The sequence below is a fragment of the Notothenia coriiceps genome, unplaced genomic scaffold (assembly GCF_000735185.1).
Source record: "Notothenia coriiceps isolate Sejong01 unplaced genomic scaffold, NC01 NC01_scaffold00016675, whole genome shotgun sequence".
Lineage (NCBI taxonomy): Eukaryota > Metazoa > Chordata > Actinopteri > Perciformes > Nototheniidae > Notothenia > Notothenia coriiceps.
Genome location: NW_011349376.1, coordinates 29,283 through 54,832, shown reverse-complemented (window position 1 = coordinate 54,832; position 25,550 = coordinate 29,283). Strand labels below are relative to the sequence as shown.

At 41.4% G+C, this 25,550-nt stretch overlaps 1 protein-coding gene across 1 annotated transcript; it reads right to left on the bottom strand.

The window, feature by feature from the left end:
* Window positions 1-799: 799 nt before the first annotated feature.
* Window positions 800-25,550, bottom strand: LOC104949652 (protein capicua homolog). The gene is made up of 19 exons (XM_010776043.1): window positions 25,478-25,550; window positions 25,236-25,389; window positions 20,439-20,538; window positions 19,510-19,692; window positions 17,281-17,407; window positions 16,792-16,967; window positions 15,050-15,170; window positions 14,608-14,690; window positions 13,314-14,133; window positions 11,970-12,112; window positions 10,842-11,002; window positions 9,838-10,066; window positions 8,969-9,260; window positions 8,298-8,353; window positions 7,899-8,038; window positions 7,067-7,218; window positions 5,476-5,610; window positions 5,263-5,388; window positions 800-3,977 (listed from the first exon to the last, which is right to left on the bottom strand). The coding sequence occupies exons 1-19, from the start codon at window positions 25,548-25,550 to the stop codon at window positions 3,706-3,708; spliced, it is 3,543 nt and encodes a 1,180-aa protein (XP_010774345.1). The 3' UTR covers window positions 800-3,705.

Below are 25,550 nucleotides of genomic sequence, written 5' to 3'. Positions count from 1 at the left end.
ATGTAGCTGTTGCTCCGGTTTGCTGCACAGGCTTTAACAAGTCAAAGCAACTACAATGACTTAACAGTGGATGTAGGCCGGGAATATAGCTATACTAACAGTATATATAAAAACATAACAATTAAAGGCTTAACAATTGAGTGTTACGTCAAAATTCGTCAGATACATAAATGAAGTTAACCCTTTAGTGGAATGATGCTCTCCACTTTATATTTTTTCGACATTATTGTAGCTGATCCATAAAGTACTTTGTAACCTTACTTTGAAATCTGTGAATAAGTACTTAAAAAAAAATATTAATGAACATGGAAATAAATACTTTGGAAATTCAGATATTTAGAAGGTTCAGCATCGTGATGTCTTCAACTAAATCAGCTTTTCAAATCGTATTCAATATAATCAGTGATATTATAATATGTTTTGCTTGGTTTAAACACCATTCTTATGCCAATATGACCTCAATCTAAAAGGCTACTTAATAAGAACTCTTAACACTGTGATGCTTGATAAAGGTCAGTGTAGAGTACACACTGTATGTTCCAGGGATTTGTTGGACTTGACTGGTGGGTCAAGTGACTGCATCTGGTAATCCTCTTAATTTGTCAAAATATATAGTTTTTTTCGTCTCCACTGCCTTTTGGGGGGAAATAAATTATAAGCACATATTGCAATACATCAGAAAATAGTATCAAACTCTATGGACACCTTCTGTGTGTTTTAAATAAGATATACATTTGTGTGTGAAACATTCAACGCTGAATTGAAGTTCAAAGACATGAACAAATCCAAGGGCACAAGACATTGTGTTAGAACTTTAATATTTTCAATATTTAGTTTTTTTGTTGTTGTTTAGAAATATTGCACATGGTCAACATGCCTGCTTATGAGATAACACTCACATCGCTCATCCTAAAATTCCTTCTCCAAAGTAAGGACAGTTTATTTTTAAGCACAATCATACAGTGTACACACATACAAGTGTGTGTATGCACATATGTCTTGGTGGGTGTGTGCATGTGTGCATGGGATTTCACATGCATGCAGATGGACACTTTAAAGCCCTAACCCCCAAATTGATAGTCCTCTATTACCTGTGTGTATTTATATATATGTATTTATAGTATCCTGAATATATATTTTATATATATCCTGAATCAACTGGGTTTGATAACAGTCAAGATGGCGGACAAAATAGTCATGGTGACTATAAAAATACTGTCTCTATTGTAGAATATATAATGAAGAATACAATGAAAAATATACTTTTGATGATCTTGCAGTGTGGAGAAAGAACAAGAGGTCGGTTGTGTTAACACACTACCCGCATGTGCCAAAACACACATACACACACACACACACCCAAACACAGACCTAAATGCACATATATGGAAATACCGGTATATATATTTTTTCACACATCCAACTGTATACAGAGAAATAAAAGAGATACCCATGATAATAACTACCCCCACTCTTCACCGAGGCAAAGAGCCAAAAAGTGCTATTCAAAAATTGTCTTTGACTTTTAGTAAGTTATACTCTATCTCTTTGACAATAACAACAATTGCGTGATTCTTTTTTTGTTTTATACCATAGTTAAAGACAGTATCACAACAGCTCATTCCTCTCACTGACTGACTGCACTGGTTTTAATATCTATGGCACAGAGCCTTTCCCCAAACAAAATAACCCACCCATTTCCAAAAAAATAAATGTCCTATTGCACCATTCGACGGGAAAGGATAAAGTGTTGAGAAGAGAGGGAAGAGGGGAGGGCTCCAGAGACTGCCCTCCAGGGCTGGTCTAGGATCTGCTTTCCCTGAACTAACCCTAACCAGAACCATCCTGAGCTACATAGCGCTTGACCCGGGACCAGTGCTTAAGGGCACTTTCTAACAACACTTGAGGGGTCAAGGGAGGTAAAATGGGGAGGGGAGGAGAGGAGGGGAAAAAGAGTAAGGAGGAATAAGGTGGTTGATAACATACGGAACAAGGTTATTATTTTAACTACTATAACAATCTCTAAAAACAATACTTTCCTGATTTAACTTGCGGCTAGAAGGGCCACACGAATTGTGCAAACACCTGATTTCAACGTTTTTACAAAACGACAAACGCCCCCTGCTCCCCCAATTCTTTGTCTGGTGAGAAATCGAAGAGAAGAGATATTGGGAAAGGAGGGGGGGGGGTGAGAACCGCCCCAGGTACAATTAAAATTGTGGGGGCGCAGACTGATTATGTCCCCCGTCTTTGTCCAGAGTTTTTTTTTTGTGATTTTTTTATGCCGGAGAAGAAACACAATAGAGCCACAAGAGAAAAACAGGCCACGGTAAAACTGGTTATTTCCACGGCAACGATAACAAGAGAAAGCAACATTATATCCACTGGGAGATTCAGAGAAGTTTGGTTACATTTCTACTTTTTTATCTCTGTTGGAAAGCTTGTCATGTCCTTATTCACTATTAATATCTGTCTTCCTATAGGTGGAATATGAATCTTCCGTCCAATGAGCATCATCCAGGTTCTTCTTCATCTTCTGTCTTTTTCTCTGCGCTCTGTCGGGAGCCCGTCCAACTTAACGTAGATTCTTCAAAGCCTCACAACCAATAGTCTTTACATAATCTCTTTACGGTGCCTGTTCGCACAAGCTGTTGGGGAAGGGAACCCCAACAGACATACAGACATATATATATATATATATATATATATATGATCAGCTCCTGCCAACGACGACTGTGTCTTTCATAATGGCAATAACTGAAGGTGCAAAGATTGGTCACACTACATCGCAACTCCAGCCTTCTCTTTGTTTTCCAGGAGCAAAAAGATGTCATGCTGTCAGTTTCTCTTCTCACTACAATCACAAAAAACTGTGCAGGCCGATGGCTTGGTCAGACCAGGGTTGACGATTTCTTGTACGAGTGCTCACACTGCACATATGTGTCCATGCACTGCGTGTGTGTATTTGTACTGTATATGTGTGTGTGCTGTCTGTCTTGCAGCATCGAGGGGCTGTGGAATATCAGTGGAGGTCGTTGGGGTTGTGTTTGCGTCCCAACCACTGTGCTGAGGAGTGGAAGGGCGAGAAGGAGGTCGAGTCAATGGCATCTGAGGGCTGGCTGGCTGTCTGGCTGGCAACAGCAAACTGCATCTCCACGATAAGTGACAAAGTGCCTTTCTGTGTCATGGTCCTTGGTGGCTGCTCCCGGGGACTGCCGACCAAGAGTAACAGTCTGATTTGGTAAGGGTGTGTGTGCATGTGTGTGTATGTGGGATCATGTGCATGCTGGAGATTACATATGCACCAGTGTTTGTGTGAGTTTCATACTAAAAACTACTGTACAAATGTGCTGAGAGCAGACCTGGGCCAACTGAATATATTCTGGATACTTAGGGGGAAAAAAGGAAACTACAAGAAGCATTTGACTCGTCAGGACTTGCAAATGATTTGTCCCCTTTTGAGGCTTTTTAAAAATTATAAAAAAGTCTAATAAGACGAATCAAGCGCACCTTGAGTAGTTTGAATATTTGTGACCATAGTCAAATGTATTTGCTCCCAGGTCTGGTGGAGATAAGTGCCAAAAGAACGGATCCCGCTGGAGCCATTAACAGTACTCAACACATACAAGAACATTCTGCGGGGATGACACACTCCTCTCTCTTCTTCTTTTCCTGGATGTTTCCACCTTGTCATCCTCTACCGCTTTACAATCCTTCGCTTTTCGGCCCCTCTGGATTCCGGCCTTTGTCTCGGTGCTGCTCCGCCCCTCCCTCCTCCCGCGCTGATTGATTGAAAGAGGAGCTGTGGGGCGGGGTGGGGCTCACTTCAGCCAGCCCCGCTAACACTCCGAGCTCCAGGGTCCCGGGTGTGGCCGTCTGCATGATCTTCTGACGGACCTCGCGGATCTTCAGCTGCAGACACACCTTGGACGGGAAGGTGTCCGAGTAACGTGCCTGGAAGGCAGCTGTGGCCTGAGCTGGAAGGAGATAGAGCAGGTGATATAAACAGTGTAGGATATCAAGTCATATATATTTGACATAATGCATTAAAAAGAGTCCCATTTCTTTTTAATTGCATCATCTTCCTTATCTTTTATAAACTTATTTAATTAGTATTGATTCCTGGAGCCTGAGACTTTTTTATTGCCTACAACTGCTCTTATGTGTTTGTTGTGTATATGATCAATTAAAAAAGTGTACTTGTATAACCATATATCCTGTAAGTCACTGATAAAGGCAGTAATTGCTACAGATTGCATGTGCAGTATCATTTATTTGAGCAGTTTTGCGTTTCATTAAAAAATGAACGATTCAGGTATATCTGAGTTTAACAACAAAATAGTATAAATAACAAAATACACTATTATATACAAAATAACAACAATATCGTGTTCATTTAAATACTGTCAGTCCTGCACAACCCTCTGAACTTTTTTCGCATTTGTACACAAAGCTACCTCTTCTTATATCTGCACAGCTCTCCACTTTTCATACCAATACTGCACATATTTTGTAATAACACACAGTTTTTTGGTATATTTATATTTCATTTAAATATTTCTCTATATTTTAAATGTTATAATAGTTTTTTTATAGATTTTTATAATCATTTTATATTTTTGTACTTTTATGACAATGTATCTTCTTTAACTTTGTTTATGTATGCACCATATACACCAAGGCAAATTCCTTGAATGTGTTTTTAAACCAGTTTCTATTTCTGGTTATCCTGATCAAATGAGGTGGGAAAAAATGCTACAAAGAGCCCTGTCAACCTACCAAAATTGTCTTTACATTTGTCACTTATATATTTTTTGATAATGTGAAATATTATAAAATATTATTATTATAATAATTAAGTGTGGATTTATTTAGGTTTAGGTAAATTAAGACTAATGCACCAGTACTTATTTGTAGCAAATGTACTTGCAGGTTTCTTGCTGTTCAGAGTTAATATTTTTCATGGTTAATTACACTTTTAAAAAGCTTCAGCGAAATAAAATGTTATGTAATTATTGTGAAGTTTCTTTTAATTCCAACCTGCATTAGTAGGTTGTTTGGAAGTTTTGATATAATGGATGTTCTCCAATTAGAAAGTTGTAAAGCTGTTTGTGTAATAATTTGCATTATGTAAGTGTTACTGTTTCAGCAGGAATAAAGGAACAGACCCTATATAAATCTTGGCTGCATAGTTTTAAACATTCACAATATGAAATCTCTGTCTCAGTTTTTACCATGACTTCCTGTCCTATCTATGTTTACCTGAGGGAAAGAAGCCATGTTCCTGAAACAGCTGCATGACCAGGGCCCGGCGCTGATCCAGAGTTCTGCGCAGAGACGAGTAGGGGACCCGGTCCAGATCTCCAAGCAGATCCTCTCCTTCTGTACCTGCATGAAGAAGGAACACACCATGTCACTCTCAATGCACCGTGTGATGCAGGTGTGCAGCTGCTGCCCCCGATGTGCCTGCCGTACCTGCTCTGTCGAAGGTGAAGAACTCTCCCTCACACTTGGCGGCGCTCTTGGGGGTGTTGGGCTCCGAGCTGCAGCTGGAGAGACGGCGGGTCTTCCTCCTCGGGGAGCTGGGCTCTTCTGCTGTCACCTCCAGCTCTGAACACATGACATTTGGAGGGTGGAGAAGGGGAATATGGAGGAAAAGAAGAATTCAGAATAAAGCAGGGTACAGAAATGCAATGCGATACAAATATTCTTAATTTCAAATTAGATTTAAAAAAGGCTGTTGAAAATGTTACTTATTTGTTATGTATTTATTATTAACTTAAGTACTGAACTTGAGCAGAAAATAAAAGTTAGATGTACTTTACTTGAGTATTTCCATTTAATGCAATATTATAATTAATACTCCACTACAGTTTACACTACAAGTACATTTTAGATTATACATTTGTATACCCTTCCTGTTCAGTGATATCCACATAGGTTCAAATTAGATTTGAACTGAAGGAAGTTTTCCTCTGTGTTTATACAATTATCCTACTTATTAAGATAAATAAACTATTTAAAAGCTTCTTGGATAAGCTGAAGTGCTACGTCACAAAGCAGAAAAAAGGCAGTTTTTCTACAAAATTTACTTTTTAGAGACAGAGACAAAGCAACTGTGATGATGTTATTGAACATGAAGCACTGCTGTCGATTAAACTCCCCAGTACTACATTCAATTAAAATCAGAACTTCTACATCTACAGCATTTAAACACAGCATACACATGCAGTCATTTGGCTGTGGCGCAGGTTGTAAATGGGCCTATACCAAGCAGAGGGTCGGTGGTTCGAACCAAAACCAGTGCACACAGCATGCCAAAGTGTCCCTAAAATAATTAACCCTAACTGGTTCTGTAGGCATGTCTATGGTATTGAAGTGTATGTAAGTCACTTTGGAAACAAGTGCCAGCTTAATGACATGTACTGTAATGTAATATTAACACAGAAGCATCATAAATAACAGTTAAGCCCTTATAAGGAACATTTTACAGCTCAATGACTACTTTTACCTTTGATACTTGAAGGTGGGGTAGGTAAGCTTGGGAAACCGGCTCGAGATACACTTGTTGTTATATTCCATGGAATGCTCTTAACATCCCGATAGCAATAAATATCTTAAGTGTTTTGACAAAAAATCCATAAAAAAAATGTCATCTGTGGAAGCCGTAGTACTGTAAAAAGCACGACCAATCATTTTAGCCAGATGACTGGATGGCCTACCTGCCTGTCAGCCTTCTCTGTGCACAAACTTATCTCGTGCCCTCATTGGTCATGTGCGCGTTAGTGTGTGTTGGAGGAGGGGCTCTGTAAGGAAGTGGCAGATTTTTTCCAGCTGTGTATTTTCAAATTCTAGCGCACTCGAGCTGGTTTCTCCAAAATGACCTACCCCACCTTTAAAGTTAATGTTGCTGATCATACCTACAAACTTTTACTTCAAAAAGGTTTGGAATGTAGGACTTTTACTGAAAGAGTATTTTTGCTGTGGTATCGGCACTTTTACTTAAAGATCTATGTATTTCCTCCACCACTGGATCAAAGAGAGCCTCTCTTTTTCGTCTTCTCACCGGTGGAGTTGCGTCTCTTCCTGCGGTAGCTCCCCAGGATGGCTCTCGGCGAGGTGGCCAGGCTCTGCAGAGTGGGCGAAGGCAGGACTTCCTCTGGGTTAAACTCTGGGAGCTCAGCAAAACGCTCCTCGAAGTACGTCTCCGACAAGACCCTGCACACAGAGAACACAGAGATGGTGTCAGTCCCCAGCCCGGGCCGTTGCTGTTTAAAACATCCAGGAACGGATGCACATTCCTCAAGCCTCAGGGCTAAATCCGCCAGAGCTCTCTCTTCTTTGTGGCTTCCCCAACCACTTTCCAAGTGTCTAAATAAAGGATATAAAGAGTGAGCGCTCTGCCCACTCACATTCAGCACACAAAGAGTTTCCACCATCATTTTGTGGAGTTGGAGGTTTGGTCAAAAGACTAGATGCCACAATGTGTGAAAATCTGAGTCCTGTCCAGGGTGCTTGTCATGTCATCCTCAAGCTGCTTCACACACTAAGATATGCTACTGTTATGTGCTGGAGAAAGTGAAAACTGTTAAAATAGAGAGAACAAAGTCTTACCACGAGCAGAAAGACAGAAGGAGCAGGCAGACTTTGTTGTATTTTGCGTTTGGCACGGATTACACGAGAGCAATAACTTGAGTCTGATAAGAGAGGATGGCTCCGGACTTTAATAAAAGCTTGTCTTACAGTCAAAGACGAGGCTGGGTTTGAGTGATAACAAAGCACTTAACTTCTCAATTCCTCATTTACGAGCACTCACTGTATATTTGATTCAATACAAAGTGGAAGGACTCATTCCCTCAGACCTGTACCCTGCTAGTGCCACTTCTTTTCCCACTTACTTTTCGTGAGAGTCCGGTGTCTTTTTGAGCGGCGGGGGTCTGAACTTGGTCTTCTTTGAGGAAGAGGGGGGCTCTCTTTCCGCAGGGGGAGGGAGGGGGGTCCCAAACGGGGGTGGAGGAGGAGGGGTGCGAGGTCCAGCCTGGAGGGAGAGGGAGAGAGTTTAAAGAGGCCCTATCATGCTTTTTCAGGGTTCTACCTTTCCTGGAGTGTGTTATACAGGATATGTTTTTGTGCATGCAAGTAGTCTGCAAAGTTTATTTGAAAAAACGGATAAAAACCACCAAGAAAAAGACATTCTAGTGTATTCTTGCACAGTTGTGTAATTGTACGATCCACAGTAGTTCTTCGACTTCCTTAGAGAGGTTTCTAGAAAAGGTTATCTAATCTTGATGTCTCACCTCTTTGCTGAGGTACTCTTCTTTGATGTACCGACCGACGTCCTCCTCTTTTTTAACTGGAACAGATACAGATCATTTCAGACTATGATATTCAAATACTGCAAATGTGTTTACATTCAATGTAAGGAAAAATGTATTCCCATAATTGACAATTTTGACAATATTTAATCTTCCATATGTTTTGCAATCTTGATGATGTGAAAACCGATATCTATATTTCACAAGGGTCCAATACAGACTCTAATAGCTTAAAACCCGCATAGTTATTGATATTGTCTTACAGGTAGAAGAATGGAGTGTCGTATACAGCTCCTTAATTAAACCCTATTGGGGCTTGGTGATATTGAGAAAAACAAATGTCACTGTATGTTTAAACAATATCTTGATATCTTATTTCGACACTTAGGGCTGCACAGTTAATCTACATTTTATGGAAATCGCCACTAGTACAATATTTGGTAAAAGCTAAATATGTAAAACAAAATTTTTATTCTACAGACAAATCCATGTTTGGTACAGAGCCTTATTATAATATATTTTTCTCTGATAAAGTGATTAATGTTTAAAAAATGTTAATTCCCTGTAATATTGTGATTCAGATCAGTAAGTCTAAATAGGTGACATTTTTCCTTTTTGAACACTGAACCCCAAACCAACCAGTGGAGTGTTACCTGCTGTTTCATAAATAGTCAATAAGGAACTGGCAGCTAAGCTTGATAACTCCTGTCCTCCATCTTCAGGCGGACCATCCAGCAGGTTCTCCTTCTTCACCTCCACCTTCACCTTCACCGCCTCGTAAGGCTGAAGGGTCACCGCCGCTGAACCCTGCACCCCCGTCTGTAACGGGGAGGAAGGGTCCATCACGTCCTGGGCCGCGGGGGCCACTGCGGGTGGTGCGGGAGCTACAGAGACCACCCCAGTAGGCAGAGAAGCGGGTGGTGCAGGGTAGATGGCAGTTAGTACCTGATGGAGAGGAAGCATGTCAGTAAACAACACTTTTTGTGTGTTACCTTCAAAAAGGGGTGTAACAGGCCAACAGTGAACGTGTCATTAGACGGTAATCTAAACCAGTGGGATAAGTGGAAATCGAGTCAAATATATAAATTACTTCTTTGGTAAACATTTATCTTTTCTTAGAAATAGTAAACTTATTTTTATGGTTGAATATTCCATCTTTCTGTTTTGTAAAAACATAGAAGTTAGTGTAGAGGTCAAACGTCACAGCCGTATTTCCTTAGTTGCTTAGAGTCATTTTCTTATTTTTTCAAAAGTAATGTATTTATGACTTTATAATATTAATCCTGCTGCCCTTTGGAACAGCATGTGCTAATGACAACATTCAAAATCTTTGAAGCAAAATATTTTAATAAGGATTTGTTTACACTACTGGTAAACTAAGAACAAGAAGAAAGAAAACAAAATACCTCAGCCTTTGGACTGAAAATAAAAACTCAAATATAAAGTATAATAAAAGTATCTAATGTAACACTCTTATCTTCTTTTGACACTAATACACACTCTGTGATTCGCTCCTCTTTACCTGACGACCAGCAGTTGCTGAGGCCTGAACTGGAGGGGTCTGTGATTGACAGCTGAGGGGCGGGGCTTGAGCTAACAGTGGAGGCTGAACCAGAGTTAACCCGACCGGGGCGATGGCGGTGAAGCCCAGGGTCGCCAGGGATGATTGAAGATACGCAGAGCCAAGAGGGGGAGTGGCCTGTTGGGGTGTTGCCTGGGTTACTCCTGGACCAGACTGGACATATGTGATCCTAAAGGAGAGAGGAACAATGAGTGTGGAGCTGGATAAAGCTGAGTATAATACAGAGTTCATAACGTTTATTTAGAGACACATTTAAGCACTTTGAAGTTAGCTTAACCACACATTTTCATCTCCAAATTATTTTTTTTATGTTACAGGATAGGAACATGAGGGATCAAATATATACTTGCATATATGCAAGTTGAAAAAATGTTCTCGATTGATCCATAGTTAGGTTTTCAGATTTGGTGGCAGAAAATAATTTAAAACACTTTATGCGATTTTTTTATGAACTAGCTCAATTTTTTATGAACTGCTCTATACTTTTTTGCATTTATTTTTAACAAACTAAAACCTGAAGATATTCAGTTTAAGGAAACTAATAAACATATATAAGAAGATGAAATAGATCAGTTTTGGGAATTTTTGTTAAAAAATATTACTAAAGGCTACTACAGAAATTGTTGTTGATTAAAATCCGCCCAGTTTAATCTATTATCTATAATCCCATTTTCTATTTCAACAGTGTGACCAAATGGCCATATATATTTTTCCCCACCTTTCTCAACTTTATGTATTATATGTCCCATTGCTCAAAGGGAGTGTGACATGAGTCCAAAGAGTTACCTTTCTTTATCTACATTCACTTTACATTTAGTATAACAACCTTAAGGACCTGGCAGAGATGGAATCTCACAGCATCTTTAAATGCTGTTAAACCAGCTCCAAGCCCTAGGTAAGGGAAATAAAAGTGTATAAGTTGTTGTGTTTCAGGTGTTAGTGACCTGGTGGGTGGAGAGGTCAGAAGCACTGTCTGTGGGGGCGCTGCACCGGGAGTCATCACCGTCGCCACAGAAACAGGAAAAGGGCTCCCTGAGTGCACAGCTGCTGCGCCGCCAGGGTGAACGCTGGTCTGCACCACAGGCATGGGAGCGATCTGGATGATCTGTAGGGGGGAACACACAAACAAAAGGGTTTTCTCACCAACTCATCTCAAAATAGACCCTGAATCTTCAGAGGAAAAACATCTGGTATTTAATCATGAATGTGTTATGTATCCAGTGAGACAAACTTATAAATATCAAATGTGCTTTTATGACTTCAGAACAAGTGTAGCACTTTATTGTAGAAACGGGTCCCTCCTGAATAAAACGCAGCACAACAGAAGCGCTGCAACTACCAAACACTTTAATTTCACTTTCATTAATTGGTTTGATTAATAGATTCATTATTAAGGATAAGAGGAAAAAAGAGTAGTTCAGAGAGATTGATAGTCTTTTTTGATCCCTAGAGTGGAGTTCAGGTGTTGTATCAAAAAAACTGAAATAAAAGGCCAAAAAAAGACAGTGGCGCTCAGAAAAAGGAGCCATGTGGACACGAGCCCTATGATAGAAACTATACAAGTAATAACTATTCCAGACCAAGTAAGTCAAGTGACATGTTATGAGATAACGTGACATAGTATGATTAATAGCAGCGCTCTATATGCTGTGCTATATCTAATATAAAGTATATCAATTAAGGATATAAAATGCATTAATCAGGATATTAAAGTCATTAAATGCTTGGGTTTATCTGTCTAACATTCAAAAAGTCACAATTAATCAATTCATATTTATATGATGAGATTTAAAGCAAATCATTATATTGAATAAGCTCTTACCAGAAACATTTTTGTATTTTTGGTTCAACAATTTCAATTCCAAATCTGACCAATGAGAAGTAGGTAAAGAGTGCAGCAGGTGGCAGTAAAACATGAGCATAAATCCACTTAGTTCCCATCATGCCTTGTTTAAATGCTGCTGATGCCGTTGTGGATTTACCCACCTTGTTGCCTGTCAGCAAACAAGGTGGCGTCTATTTATATTTTACGCTGTTGACACTTGTTTCAATGAACCTGTTGACATCCTCACCTTGTTTCCTGTGGCGGCGCCGTTCTGCACAGGAAGAGGCGGAGCGACCAGGGAAATGGAGGGATGAGGAGGAGTAGATCCTGATCTCACTGTTGCCATGGGAACCAACATCTTGCTCGGCAAACCCGGCGACTGGGTTTGAACTAATGAGTGAGAAGGAGAGAGGGAATTAAAACACTCAGCGTGAGAAACGGATGAATCGAGCCAAAAGGGGTGAGGTTAGGACAGCACAGGAGGGACGGGTGGGCGGCGGCATTTCAGAGGCTGATAATAGTGAAATTCCTCTCTGATAACGAGGGGGAACAATGTGCTTCAGTATGAATAGTGAGTGATTAAGGCACGGGTGGGCGGCAGGCGCTCATACTCATGTCAACAGTATTTCTCCTGTCAATCATTTATCTCCCGTTTATGTAAGCCAATCAAATCCATTTTGAGAGCTTCCGGAAGAGATGATTAATAAGGGAACTACAGCTAAAAGAACATTTGTCAGTGGACCCGTTAAACTGTATATAAAGATGGATGACATAACTTAAAAGTGAAGCCAAAGCATCTCAATCCCCCTCTGGCTGCTGCAGTCTTTATTTCCTCCATGTTAGCTGATAGGACGTGAGCTAAACTAATAAGTCAGAATGTACAGGTCAAAAATGTTTTTCCAAAAATACTGCTTTTTATGTCGTTTTTATCACATTTGTATGTTCAAGTGTTAATTTGATTTTAATTAGTTGTTTAATGCTATATGAATGGCTTGAGACTTCAGTATTGACAGCTAATCTTAAGAATTAAGATTCTTAGGAAATCTAAATAAGAATTGCAACAGGAGAAGTAAGTTATCCTACCAAGACCGTGACTGTTTCTAACACAATAATCTGTTCATGATCTTGTCGTCTTGTAGTATCACTGATCATGTCGCTACCTTCAATTTACAGAAAGGTTAGCCAGTGCTTTGTGGCAATATCAGTGATAACAGATGACGTTTCTCAGACACCAATGCTGAGTGTACAGTATATAATAAGACATCCTGCAATTTGTTCGTAATTGTATTGATAAAGATACAGTTAGTTTGAGCGTCTTTTAAGCTAACGTGTTGCTAATATAGCAGCTAGTTTGCTCACACTAAAAAAGCAGCAGTAGTGCTAAGCTAGCGATGAGTTTGGGCAGGACCCTGATTCCGTGGCTCCATGTCCTCCACTCATTACTGCGTAAACTCTGGTTCCATATTACGTCAGAACAAGACTTCGTACAGTGGGACGAAGACCATCTTTATATACAGTTTATGGTAAAAACACAAAGTCAAAACTCTGCTTTTTAGTTTTTTTGTCCGCCAATCGTTGCTCTCTGTCTCACCTCTGGTTCCGGGACTGACTGATGCAACTCTCAGTCCCACCCCTGAGTGCATGCCATTGGGCAGGGAGGCATTGGTGGGCAGGGAGAGGATTTGTTGGTGGGTGAGTTGAGGGGAGGAGGGGTTCTCGGTAGGCAGGATGTAGGGGGCCTGCGCTATCGGCTTGGGGCCGGCGGGGGGTGTCAGGGAGGAGGTGGCGGCAGAGGGGTGGAGCTGGGGCTGCAGGGCGGGGAGGGGGGTTTGTGCGTGCGGCTGCTCAGTGGCGAGGAGCTGAACTGGTTGGGCAACGGGAAAGGACCCTCCCAGAACTAGACTAGTGACCAGACCCCCCATAGGAGTGACACTGACTGGACCGGGGGAGGAGGATGAGGACAGGTACCCACCCCCTGCAGTGATTGGCAGCAGCTGAGGTCCTCCTCCTCCAATCAGGAGAGTGGATTTCTTGTCCTGAGGCACTGAGCTGAGGGTGGCGGATCCTTCTATTGGCTTGATGGCGATGGGGATGGGCGTGCTGGCGATGGGTCGTACCACGTTGGTAACCATAGTGGGAGCCACACGGACGGCTCCTAGGACCTGGGTCACACCCTGATGGGCCAAAGCCTTGGGGCTGGATGTTGGGGAGACACCTCTTTCTCCTGCTGCTGTTTCCTCTCTCTTGGCTCTTCCCTCGCTCCCCTCCTCTCCTCTGTCTGTACCTCTCTTTCTGTTCCTCTCAGACCCCTCTTCACCACCTCCTCCTCCTTCTCCATTCCCTTTTGCTGAGGTTAGGATGGGGGGAGAGGAAGAAGGGAGAGAGGAGCGAACCACTGGCTGGAAGTTATGCTGGAGGGAGGAGAGAAAGAGAGATCAAAGATAGGAGAGTTACTAAGGAGTGTTTTTCTCTTCTTCATAAAAAACATAAAGTTACGAGCTGAATTGTTTAAAGTGGGGTTATATGAGGTACTTATTCATGCTAAGTGTGACCAGCACACCCACAGTTTGGAGAAAAAGAGATAGTTATAACACGAAAGCAAGCCAACAGAGCTACATTAAAGGGGCCCTATTATGCTTTTTGGGGTTTTCCCTTTCCTGTAGTGTGTAATATAGCTTTTTGGGCATATAAATGGTCTGCAAAGGCTAAAATCCCAAAGTTCACTCCAGAGGGAGTTTCCGTCCCACACACTGCCTAAAACGCCTCAATTGAACTCCTTTGTTCATCTCCGTAACATAGTGAGCAGACCAAAAACTGAAAATCTCGCTCAAATTGAGGTCCAGTGTGGACAGTAACTCGAGTTATATGATGATCTCTGCAGCTACCTGTCCATCTGGTTCGTCTTCATCACTGTCTGTCACTCTCTCTTTACACTTGAGATCAATGGAGCCTTCAGGACAGGAGTCATCTGAGGATGGGACACAGATATCAGAAGTTAGTGTTAGTACATTTAAGAAAAGACGACTTAACACACAATATAATTTCAACTGTTTCTTTGAACTGATTTCATTTGCAATCAGTGCCCTCAAAAACCGCCAGTATCACCACCAAATTGCCAATGATGTGCTATTGTTATGCTTTATTCTAACACTAGCGATTTAATAGCCCAAGGCTGAGGCTCAGCAGACAGTCATTCTGAATCAGGCTGATGTTCATTGTCTTTTTCTAAGTCACAGTGATCGCTGTGGGAACTGAAACGATGACTTTGTGGTTATGCAACAGTCTCTCTAACCACCACTAGACCACCGTGCTGCTCATCTCACTCACCCATGACATCATCGTCTCCTTCTTCCTCACAGATGACCATACGCTCATCGTCGCTGGGCACGTCCTCGCCGTGGTACATGGACTGAGGGAGGGGTCTGTGCCGGAAAGAACTCGCACCCTCCTGATAACAAATGAATACAAAAAGAAAATGTTAACAGTCTTACAATTGAACCTGGAACCCCTTTCTTTTACAATGTCTTCTGGTCTTAGTCACTAATGGGGACAACACTTTATGAAATTGGTCCAGTATTGAGTAAGAGCACTGCATTGCTCTCGTTCAGGGCACTTTTGGACGCCGTTATAAAGGGTTTTATGCCACCGTCAGGCTGAGGCTGTTATTATAGCTGTCTCAAAATGAAATAAATGTTTTAGTTACTGTGTCAAACAGAGTCTTTCATTTTCATTGCATCCAAACAGCTACAAATACAACCATAACTTTGAATATGTTTCAGATAACACCAAGCTACACTTTCTGTACCTGTAAATAAACCAGCACTCTTCCCTCCAATTCTCACCACCATTCCACCATTGTCTTCTGGCAAAAAGTTACATGAGCAAAGAACAAACAGACCTGATCAAGCGAAAGGTAAAACATTATGTTTTATTTCTCTTTAGGGGCCTTTCCATAAGGTTTCAGACACTTGGAATACAAATCTGAGCATGTCAGTGGAAAAAACAAGCACTTTCTGTGCAGAATTGTCCTAAGCCATTTCATCGGAGACTGTTTACATAGTTCTCTCTAAATACTTAAGGAGGCCCTAATATGCTTTGGGGTTTTCCCTTTCCTGTCGTGTTAAATAGGTTTGTGTAAATGGTCTGCTAAGGCTTACATCCCAAAGTTCCCTTCAGAGGGAGTTTCTCTCCCACACTATCACCCCCTGCCTGAAACGCCTCCATTTGACATTCATTTGTTAAGGGGTGGAACATCTCTAAGCGGTTGACTAATCACAACAGAGCTGGCCAGATAACCAATCATAGCAGACTGGGCTGTGGTTTCAGACAGAGGGTGAAAAGAGGTGCTGCAGCACAGGCAGTATGAGAACAGTAAAGAGCTTTTTGAACATTAAAGCATGGAGACGTGTCAGAATAGAGTATGAACCCCTATGGTCCCTATTAGTGACTAATAGACAAACACATAGAAAAATTGAAGTTAGCCTTCAAGTACATCAGAAAAAATACATCAGACAGAAGCAATATTATCAAAGCATGCATACAGCTACGCCACCAGCATTAAACGAATGCCTTCAAAACAAAGAGCTAGCATGCAGGCCTATCCCTCTGTGATTAGGAGCGAAGCAGCAAACACCACAGAGCCTTCAAAGGCTCTAAAAAAGTAGAAAGTGGAACCTTTGAAGTTGGAGGCTGAGCTCCCCCAGAGCTTCAGCAGCATAAACTCGAGCCCTCACACAAAGAATTCAGAGAGTCCAATTGAACTCTTTCTGTGAGTTCAACTAGAAGGCTTTGCAGTGTGAAGGACACATGTCTGCTTTCACACTCACACACACATGTCTGTGTGTTTTGGGGGATTGCTGGGTGTTGCTTTTCATTTCTGCATTTTTTCTTAAATGTAATAAACTAGTTTTAAGTGCTTGAATGAAACTCGACTAATCTTAAAGCAAAATATTTTTAATTTCTCTAGCTTTAAGGTTAAATTAAAACCCGATCTCCAAAATGTTGCTGCACATTGTAAAATCTCCCGAGTCTCTCTGCTGCCTTTGAGCTACAGATTAACAACCGCCTACCTTCTCCAGTTCGCTCTCTCTCTCCGTCTGCTCCAGGGTGTGCACGGCACTCTGGGAAAAGGCTCGGGGACGGGAGTACTGCCCCCCGAACATTCCCCCTCGACGCTCTGATCCCCCTTGCCAGCCCGAGCCTCCCCCCTTCCCCTCCAGCAGCACCTGAGCGTCTGGATGGGGATCTGGAGAAGAGAAAGACTCTGATCAAAGATAAAATATCGTTGTGTGTCATCCATAGACTGTATATATAAATATATATATAAAGGTGTCATCGCATTATAATCAATAAAACAGAAAATCTAAAACAACACTTCATCAGCCTGCAATCTTCAATTCAATCAGCATAACGTTTTATAATACAGTAGATTTTGTTGGACTTGATATTCAACAGGATAACTGACAAAACCTTCAAAGCAGTTGGTGTTTTCTCAGACCTTGTAAATGGCATATTTTACATTAGCTTGTAAATGTTAATCAATGCTAATAAACACACACCTATGCTCTCCGACATGCTCCTCTCCCGTGACTCCTTTGGCGTCCCACGGCCCTCTGACAGAGACTTCCTGCGGTCCTTGTTGCACCACTTCCAGTCTGGGTGGGCTCTGAAGTGGGCCTCTTTCACCTGGAGGAGGATAAAGAGGTGCAGTGGGTCTTTATTTGTTGTGGATGCAAGACAACCTGCTGTTTATAAAGCTGGATGTCTCAAATTAAAAAGCTCTGATATGATGGCTCAAGATTTACTAATCTGGCATGGCAATAGAGTGGTGCAGTGCAGGGATGACGTATTTACCCGGAAGTAAACTGCGCATGGGTTCCCTCGACAAAAAAGCAATGGGATTTCTCCATAGGATTTGGTAAAATAGCTCAAAATAAGGTCTGTGGAAAACGAACCTGTTTGATAAATGCACGTTTTGTTCAGCCAGATAATATCCACATGTCTATCCTATTTTTATAATTTTCAAATCATAAATCTAATCGCCATAAGCAAAATTCTAACGTTATGCTATAAAGGAACTACAGCCGAGAACAGCAGCACGACTTCAACGTCACGCCAACTTAAGATCCATATTGAAAAATACAGATTCAAAATGGTACAAGTTGAAGCGTTTGTTTTAACAGTTTGCAAGAAGCAGGTACTTGCTTTTACATTACATTGCATTTAGCTGACGCTTTTATCCAAAGCGACTTACAATAAGTACATTCGACCAGGAAGATACAACCTTGAAGAAAACAGAATCATATAAGTACATCAGGTTTCATAGAGCTAAAACATTTCAAGTGCTACTCAACTGGCTATAGATAAGCCAGTCCTTTATTAGTATATAAGTGCTTTGTTAGCAGTTCTTTGTTAGTAATTCTATCGCTCGAAGTGGAGTCTAAAGAGATGAGTTTTCAGTCTGCCCCGGGAAGATATGCAAGCTATCTGCTGTCCTGATTTCAATGGGGAGCTCATTCCACCATTTTGGAGCCAGGATAGCAAACCCACGTGTTTTTGGTGATGGGAACTTGGGTCCCCCTCGCAGTGCGGGTGCAGCGAGCTGTTTGGCTGATGCAGAGCGGAGTGCACGCGCTGGGGTGTACGGTTTAACCATGTCCTGGATGTAGGAAGGGCCAGATCCATTCGCAGCATGGTACGCAAGTACCATTGTCTTGAAGTGGATTCTAGCAGTTACTGGAAGCCAATGAAGGGAGCGGAGGAGCGGCGTGGTGTGGGAAAATGTAGGAAGGTTGAAGACCAGGCGAGCCGCTGCATTCTGGATGAGCTGCAGAGGTCGGATGGCACATGCAGGTAGACCAGCCAGGAGGGAGTTGCAGTAGTCTAGGCGTGAGATGACGAGAGCCTGGGCCAGAACCTGCGTTGCTTTCTGGGTCAGCTGGGGACGTATCCTCCTGATGTTGTAAAGAGTGTATCTGCAGCAGCGGGTTGTAGCAGCGATGTTTGCAGTGAAGGACAGTTTGTTATTTAGGATCACACCCAGATTCCTTGCAGTCTGAGTCGGGGAAACAACAGAGGTGCCGATGTTGATTGTTAGGTCAAGAGTGGGACAATCTTTTCCCGGAAGGAAAAGCAGTTCAGTCTTGTCAAGGTTGAGCTTGAGGTGATGAGCAAACATCCACTGAGAGATGTCTGCTAGACAAGCAGAGATGCTTGCGACGACCTGGGTCTCTGAGCGGGGAAAGGACAGAATTAATTGGTTGTCGTCAGCGTAGCAGTGCTTTCAAGCAGAACAGGGAAAACAAACTTAGAGGAGTGTTTACGTGTTCGGTGTAATGAGGTACAACGTCCTCGACAACTTCTGTAGTCCTATTCAGCCACTTGTTAACAACCATCGTTTTATCAGACACAGAAACTCTTAAAAAATCCCCAGTGGGGTAACTGCTGATGTATTATAATGTCGTAGAACAAAACGTGATCCGTCTCTTAAATGTGTGTCAANTATCAGGACACAGAAACTTCTTAAAAAAAATCCCCAGTGGGTAACTGCTCGAGTATTATAATGTCGGTAGAACAAAACGTGGATGCCGTCCTCTTAAATTGTGTTGGTCAACCACAGCCTATTTCAAGCTATTTTCCAGAATCCTATGGAGAAATCCCATTGCGAGGGAACACGTAGTGGTAAAATGCTAACTCACTTCCGGGTTTTAGGACTCGTCACTGCACCACTCTATAAGAAGTAACCAACAGAAAAAAGAGACACTTAAATCATTTTACAGCGTGTTTACCTGGAAGGCCAGATCGTGGTACTGCTGCTTCTCGTTGGGTCCCAGAGCGTACCACCACTCCCCCAGGATCTTGCTGACGGTGCGGTTGTCCTGGTTGGGATGCCGCTGGTGCACCAGGGCCCTGTGGCGTTTACTGAAGATCATGAATGCGTTCATGGGTCGGCGGATGTGGTCCTTCTCCCTCTGATTGGGGTTTGCAGAGGACAAAGAGTTTGGTATTACGGTAAGTATTCAGCTTCATTTGTGAACCTCCGCATAGGGATGGGCAATACATCGTATTGTATTGATACTGTGATATAGGACTAGATATCCTCTTTAAATATTGCATATGTGCTGTGTTTTCCTGGTTTACTGCAATACAGTAGCAATGTCATTTTACGTCATTATTTTATGTCATTATATATATATGTCAATACATCCACATAACTGATGATCGCTAATCAAATACATAACTGGTAATATGTTATAAAAGCACCAATAGTAAACCCCCATATATTGTTGCAAAATAAATATCAAGGTGTTTCGATACAAATATTGTGATAGTTGATATTTTAATATATCATATATTTAGAAGAAAATATTCAAATGAAGGTTATAAAGTTGAATATACTGTAAACAATTTGATTAAGCTTGAAAAAACATTACTCAAGTGTATATTTGCTAAAGCATCTAACAAATAAATGGTAACACACTTATAAGTGAAACTAATTAATAATTTTACTTTTTAATTCAAGTTATTGGCCTTGATCAGTATGCTTTTTTTGGCATGCATGTGTGAAAAGCATTGCAAAATTATCACAACGACTTAAGGAATCTTACCGAATACATGTGATGATGTCACTTTTGGTCACCATAAGCCAACCTCTTATCAAAAAAAAAATTCTGTACCTTTTTGCCCTTTCTACCATCTGTCTGCATGGTGGACTGACCTTCCTGTCTAAATCCTTTGGCAGGGCGCTGAGGGACTGTGTGCGTCTCTTCAAGGGGCCAGAGGAGGGCGTTGCCTCGTTGGCCACACCCGGGGAAAACCTGCATTCACACACAGAGACAAAAGTTAAACTATGGGTCCCCAAAAGACTGGAAATCAAGGGGAATTACTGAGTGAGAGGCGGTATTCAAGACACACTATTCCTTATTTATTAAAGGGGCCCATATTATGCAAATGTTCAGGTTCATATATATTTTTGTTGCCTCTACTGTGACATGTTTACATGCTTTAATGTTCAAAAAGCTATTTTTCCTCTCATACTGCCTGTGCTGCAGCACCTCTTTTCACCCTCTGGAGGTGGCATCTACACGGAGACAAAATGGAGAACGAAGCGAATTCGATATAAAAAGTCTTCCGTCCACACGGTATCGGCTCAAGAAACGTGTCCGTCCACACGAGACCGCTCGACCCGCTGGAGATACTGTAGTACATATGCCGGGCCTCTAAGTGGCGCTGTAATTCCGCCACAAAATACACCAAAAGCAGCGAATAAGACCTCCCGAGCATGGTTGCCATGGTTGCCTGGTTGCCCTTCTGTTTATTCTCCGCAGTGGATTCAGCGGTGACGCGGGGGTGAGCAGCAGAGGTGGGGAGAGGCAGGGCTCTGGCTGTTTCGGCGGCTGCTGCTTCTCTTTTTCTCCCTTCCCTAGGCGAGCGTGTGCTCCTGCTGTAAAAGGCAGGTGCACCGCACCCACTGCCACTAACTCTGAGCCTGGCTCCCGAGCAAGACGTTCTCCCCTGTAGTCCACCAGCAGATGAAAAACACCCACCTCTCCGCCTCTTCCAAGGGGCGAGGGAACCGTGCGGGGGGGTCTGCTGGAGGCTCCTGCTGGGTGCACTGTCCTGCAAGATACCGGGACCTGGCTCAAAACACTCGAAACACTGTTGTTGTTGTTGTTGTTGGCGAGACACATCAGCAATGAGGCGGGTGACGCGGGGGTGAGCAGGAGAGGTGGGGCTATGGTGCATAGGGCGTACACACGGAGCTGTTTGGCCCCCCAGAGCGTTAGGTCCGCAGACCTACCCACCTTGGGACCCGTTACCGTTTGAGGGCTCCGTTTCCCTGGTTCCGTTACGGCCTCGTGTGGACGAACCGCCCATACGATAGAGAACTGTAGCAGATACAACCCGTTTCGTGTCCATGTGGACGGGGCCTAATCCAGAGCCCAGCCTGCTCTGATTGGTTAGCTGGCCAGCACTGTTGTGATTGGTCAACCACTTAGATATGTCCCACCCCTTAGCCTATCACACAATGTGTTGGAGGGCCAGCCAACAGAAGGCAAGTGTTACATAGTGACCTCACTATGTATGTGGGTGGAGTCTACTCTTGAGAGTAAATTAGAAAGACATGTGATGGGTTGTAAACCAGAACTAAGTCACATGTCAGCAAACTAGGTCAGTTTTTCCCTTCTGTCTTCCTGAATTTATTTTCCTTTCATTTCACACACTTTTCTATATCTATTCAGCCTTGGTAGTTTAACTCAGCATGTGAAGTATTTATTCAGGTAATTCCAAAGAAACTCCTGTTTTCTACAACTAAATTGCAGTCTTCTTGCACGCCATTTGATTGTATTAAGGAAAAGGCAACCAGACAGCGAACTTATATGAAGGGAACCAATTAAATGTTGTTACAAACTGGGTTAAGATTACTATTGTGTTACAGCAGTCTGAGAAACACAGCAGTAGACTAATGTACCAATGGTAAATAAACATAGATTAAGGTTTCTTGTCTCAAATGAAAAGGAAACTGTTAAAATTGATAGCATAAAAGTTATGACCATTAGAAAAACCTTTTGAAACCGTGAGGTGGCAGACAGAACATCTGAACCTTTCAGCTAATAGACATTGAACTCTGTGTCAAGGTGGACTACATAAATACAGCGTCCTTTAGCCTTCTGGTCTACTTTTAAAATGCATTTTTATTATATAAGGCAAGTTACATTATTAATTAAAGATTCAATAAGCAAAAAGGGCAAAAATAGTGATACACAAAGGGGTGAAAATACTGTCAACAGTCATAAAAAAATTACATTTCTGTCTTTCTGTTCTATAAATAATAATAGAATAATAATTCCTCAATAAAGCCCTTTATAATAAGGATAGGAATAAAACTGGAAAGTGCCATGTATCAGTGCTACTGATATGAAGGTTTGAGATTTTGAGAAAATGGCTTTTGAAGAAATGTGTAGTAAAGCTCCATACATTTTTGCAAATAATTAAACTAATAATATAAATAATTTTCGAAAATAATGGATCTAATAAATAAATATAACTTCACCAATTAATTACTTAGACACAAATCATTTATTGTCTTAATTTGAGGTTTTCTGAAATGTTATTCTTTCAAATGCAAATAAGGTATTATGCAATGCTAACTTTAGTGAATTAAGGGGCAACTCAACAAAAAGATATACATATAAAAGGATGTTATAAAATAAAAAGCTATGTGTATTTTTTATATTTTCTTTCCACAAGATTGAAAAAATACAAAATTAGCCCAAATCTCAAAATTGGCAAGTGAATGAAAAACAATATTTCTGCCTGAGGTGTCTACTCTTTAAATTACAAAAAATGAAAGAATTTTTTTTATCCCAAACCTAGAACTGAGAGATAAAAATCAGTACAACAAACAAATACACATTTTGTGTGTATAGGTCCTGTCTGTGCATGTGCTCATGTGTGTAATATAAAATATACAAACAGAGTGAAGGACTTAATAATTAAAAAGTTTGTGTTCTTCTTGTATTTGATTGTAAGCATGCCCAAAGTGTTGATGTATAGGTAAAGCAGAGTAAAACAGCTAATAAATTGAGCTCACGTCTAAATTGCTCGACCTTGTTTTAATTTATGCCATTAGTCCCCTCAATTTCGACGTAGCAGTATAAGCACTGCAGCATTGAGGAGATTGCTGAAGCTCTTCTTTGGGTGATGGAGGCCTTTGTGAGCACAGTGACCCTGAGAAATTCAAAACCACACCACCAGCCAGACAGCCACGAAGCGTCTGAGTCACTCTGAAAGAGCAGACGCAGCCTGAGACTGAGAGGAATGAACAGGCACAGACTGTAAAACTCCTGCCAGACACACACACTGATACAGCTGGTAGAAGTAGAGTTGTTTGTTGGTGTTTGTTTCTTCAGAATTTAGCTGTCAGAGGTGAATTTCAGTGCACCTGTTCTGAGTTTAGCGTCCTTGAGAGTCTTCAATTCAAACAACAGACAAACTGCGTCTAATATAGTCTACAGTTACTATCGGTTGTCTCTGTGAGCCATACCAGGAGACATTTAAATGTAGCACTTTTTAAAGGACAGAAGGTTAGTTTTTGTTCTGTTTCTCCATACTGAAAGTTTAAGGAAAATTACATTTAGCATTACATTTAGTTTCCTTTTTTTCTTCTCAAAATTGATACATATCATTTCGGAAATATACATAATGACTCTGAAGGGAGGCTCCAAAAATCCTTGGAGAAGTCAAAGTAGGGATTTTGACGATATTCATATCAACAAATGACTAGAGGTAATGTTAATGAACTAGAATCTTTAATCCAAAATCAAATGAAAAAAAGTGTGGCCAATTCAATAGGTCAGGGAGTGTATATGTGGCTCGCAGACAGATTTAAAATACTGCAACTGCATGTGAACTAGGGATGGGAACGATTCATCGAATATTCAAAATTATTCAGGTATTCGAATATGAGAATATGAGTTATGAATATCTCTATTGTAATTTTTTTTTTTTTTGGGAGGGGGGCCTAAGTTGATTACATTTGATCAAATGGAATAATTCAATGTATACGACAGTGCCATAGCTAAATGTATTAGGTCTAAAGGTGTGTTTTGCTCCGCTCACCGGTCCCTCTCGTGCGTTTATGTCCAAATCCATCAGATCTAGCTAGTTCTAGCTAATGATATGGCTGCTCCCTACACGCAGACTCAAGCCTCATATTATGCCCAAATTCCAGTTTAGAGGGTCTTCTCTACAGCTGGCCTGATTGTAAATCGTCTCCGCACCCGCCTCTCCCTGAGTAGACATGCTCATATTCTTAAAGAAGAATGAGTATTGAATAGCTGCATTCTGTAGATAGGCCCTGTTATAGGTTGTGATGTCTGTTGTAATAGGGTTACGTTACCCTAACCCGTTATGTTGTCCGTGTATGATCCCTTTTTAATTTCAAAACCAAGTTGTGTTTTAAGCATGAAAGCTGTAGGCCTATAGCTGTCAACTGTTCAAACTGTGATCACCAGTTCAATACATTTGACAAATTTGACTTGTTTTCTATACTTATTATAGTATTTTCTTTTCTTTTTTTGTCAACATTTTTCCCACATTTTTTTTTTTTATAGGATATGTACATTTCGGTCAACCGTTTTTTTGGGGGTCGAATATTTGAATATACATTTGCTTTCAAATTCCCATCCCTAATGTGAACATGATTTATTTTTTGATATAAGAGGCCTTTTTATGCTTTTATGCTCACAACAGAGATTACCAATCAGAGCAGACTGAGCTCTGGTTTCAGGCGAAGGGTGGCGATGCAGCACAGGCAGCAAAAATAAAGAGCTTTTTGAACATTAAAGCACCAATATTAATTAGCCTTGTGATTAATAAACTGTGATATTCTGCTACTAAGATTAAGATGTGTTCGCTTATGTGCCAAAAAAAATAATTTGCAAAAAACATCCTAAAATTAAAAACAGCATTATAACTCCAGAGGAGATAAAACCCTCCTCTTTGTACTCACGGGTCGTCAGTATCGCTCTCCGTCTCGCTGTCAGCCCCTCCCCTCGGTGTAGGAGGATTGTCATTGGTTGGGGGAAGGCAGGACGTGGATCCCCTCTCTATGTCTGGAGGGCCGGACCGCTCGACACTCACCGGGGCCACACCGCAACGAGGCTCTAAAAGAAAAAACATTGATATGCCAATTAGAGAAAATATACTCTAAAGTAAGAAGTAACAGAGTCATGTGTGAAAACGCGGGGACACCCAGCATGCAGCGCGTTGATGGGCAGATGAATTCCAAACTGTGGGAGGTGTGAGAAGCTCGGACTGACTTCAT

What these genes read in the sequence shown, in the direction of transcription:
- LOC104949652 (XM_010776043.1), bottom strand. Translation starts at nt 25,550, where the DNA reads ATGAAGTCAGTCCGAGCTTCTCACACCTCCCACAGTTTGGAATTCATC. An exon ending in ACCACGATCTGGCCTTCCAG is followed by an intron (nt 17,408 to 19,509) that starts GTAAACACGCTG and finishes ATCCTCCTCCAG; the next exon opens with GTGAAAGAGGCCCACTTCAG. An exon ending in GACTATTTATGAAACAGCAG is followed by an intron (nt 8,354 to 8,968) that starts GTAACACTCCAC and finishes TATCTGTTCCAG; the next exon opens with TTAAAAAAGAGGAGGACGTC.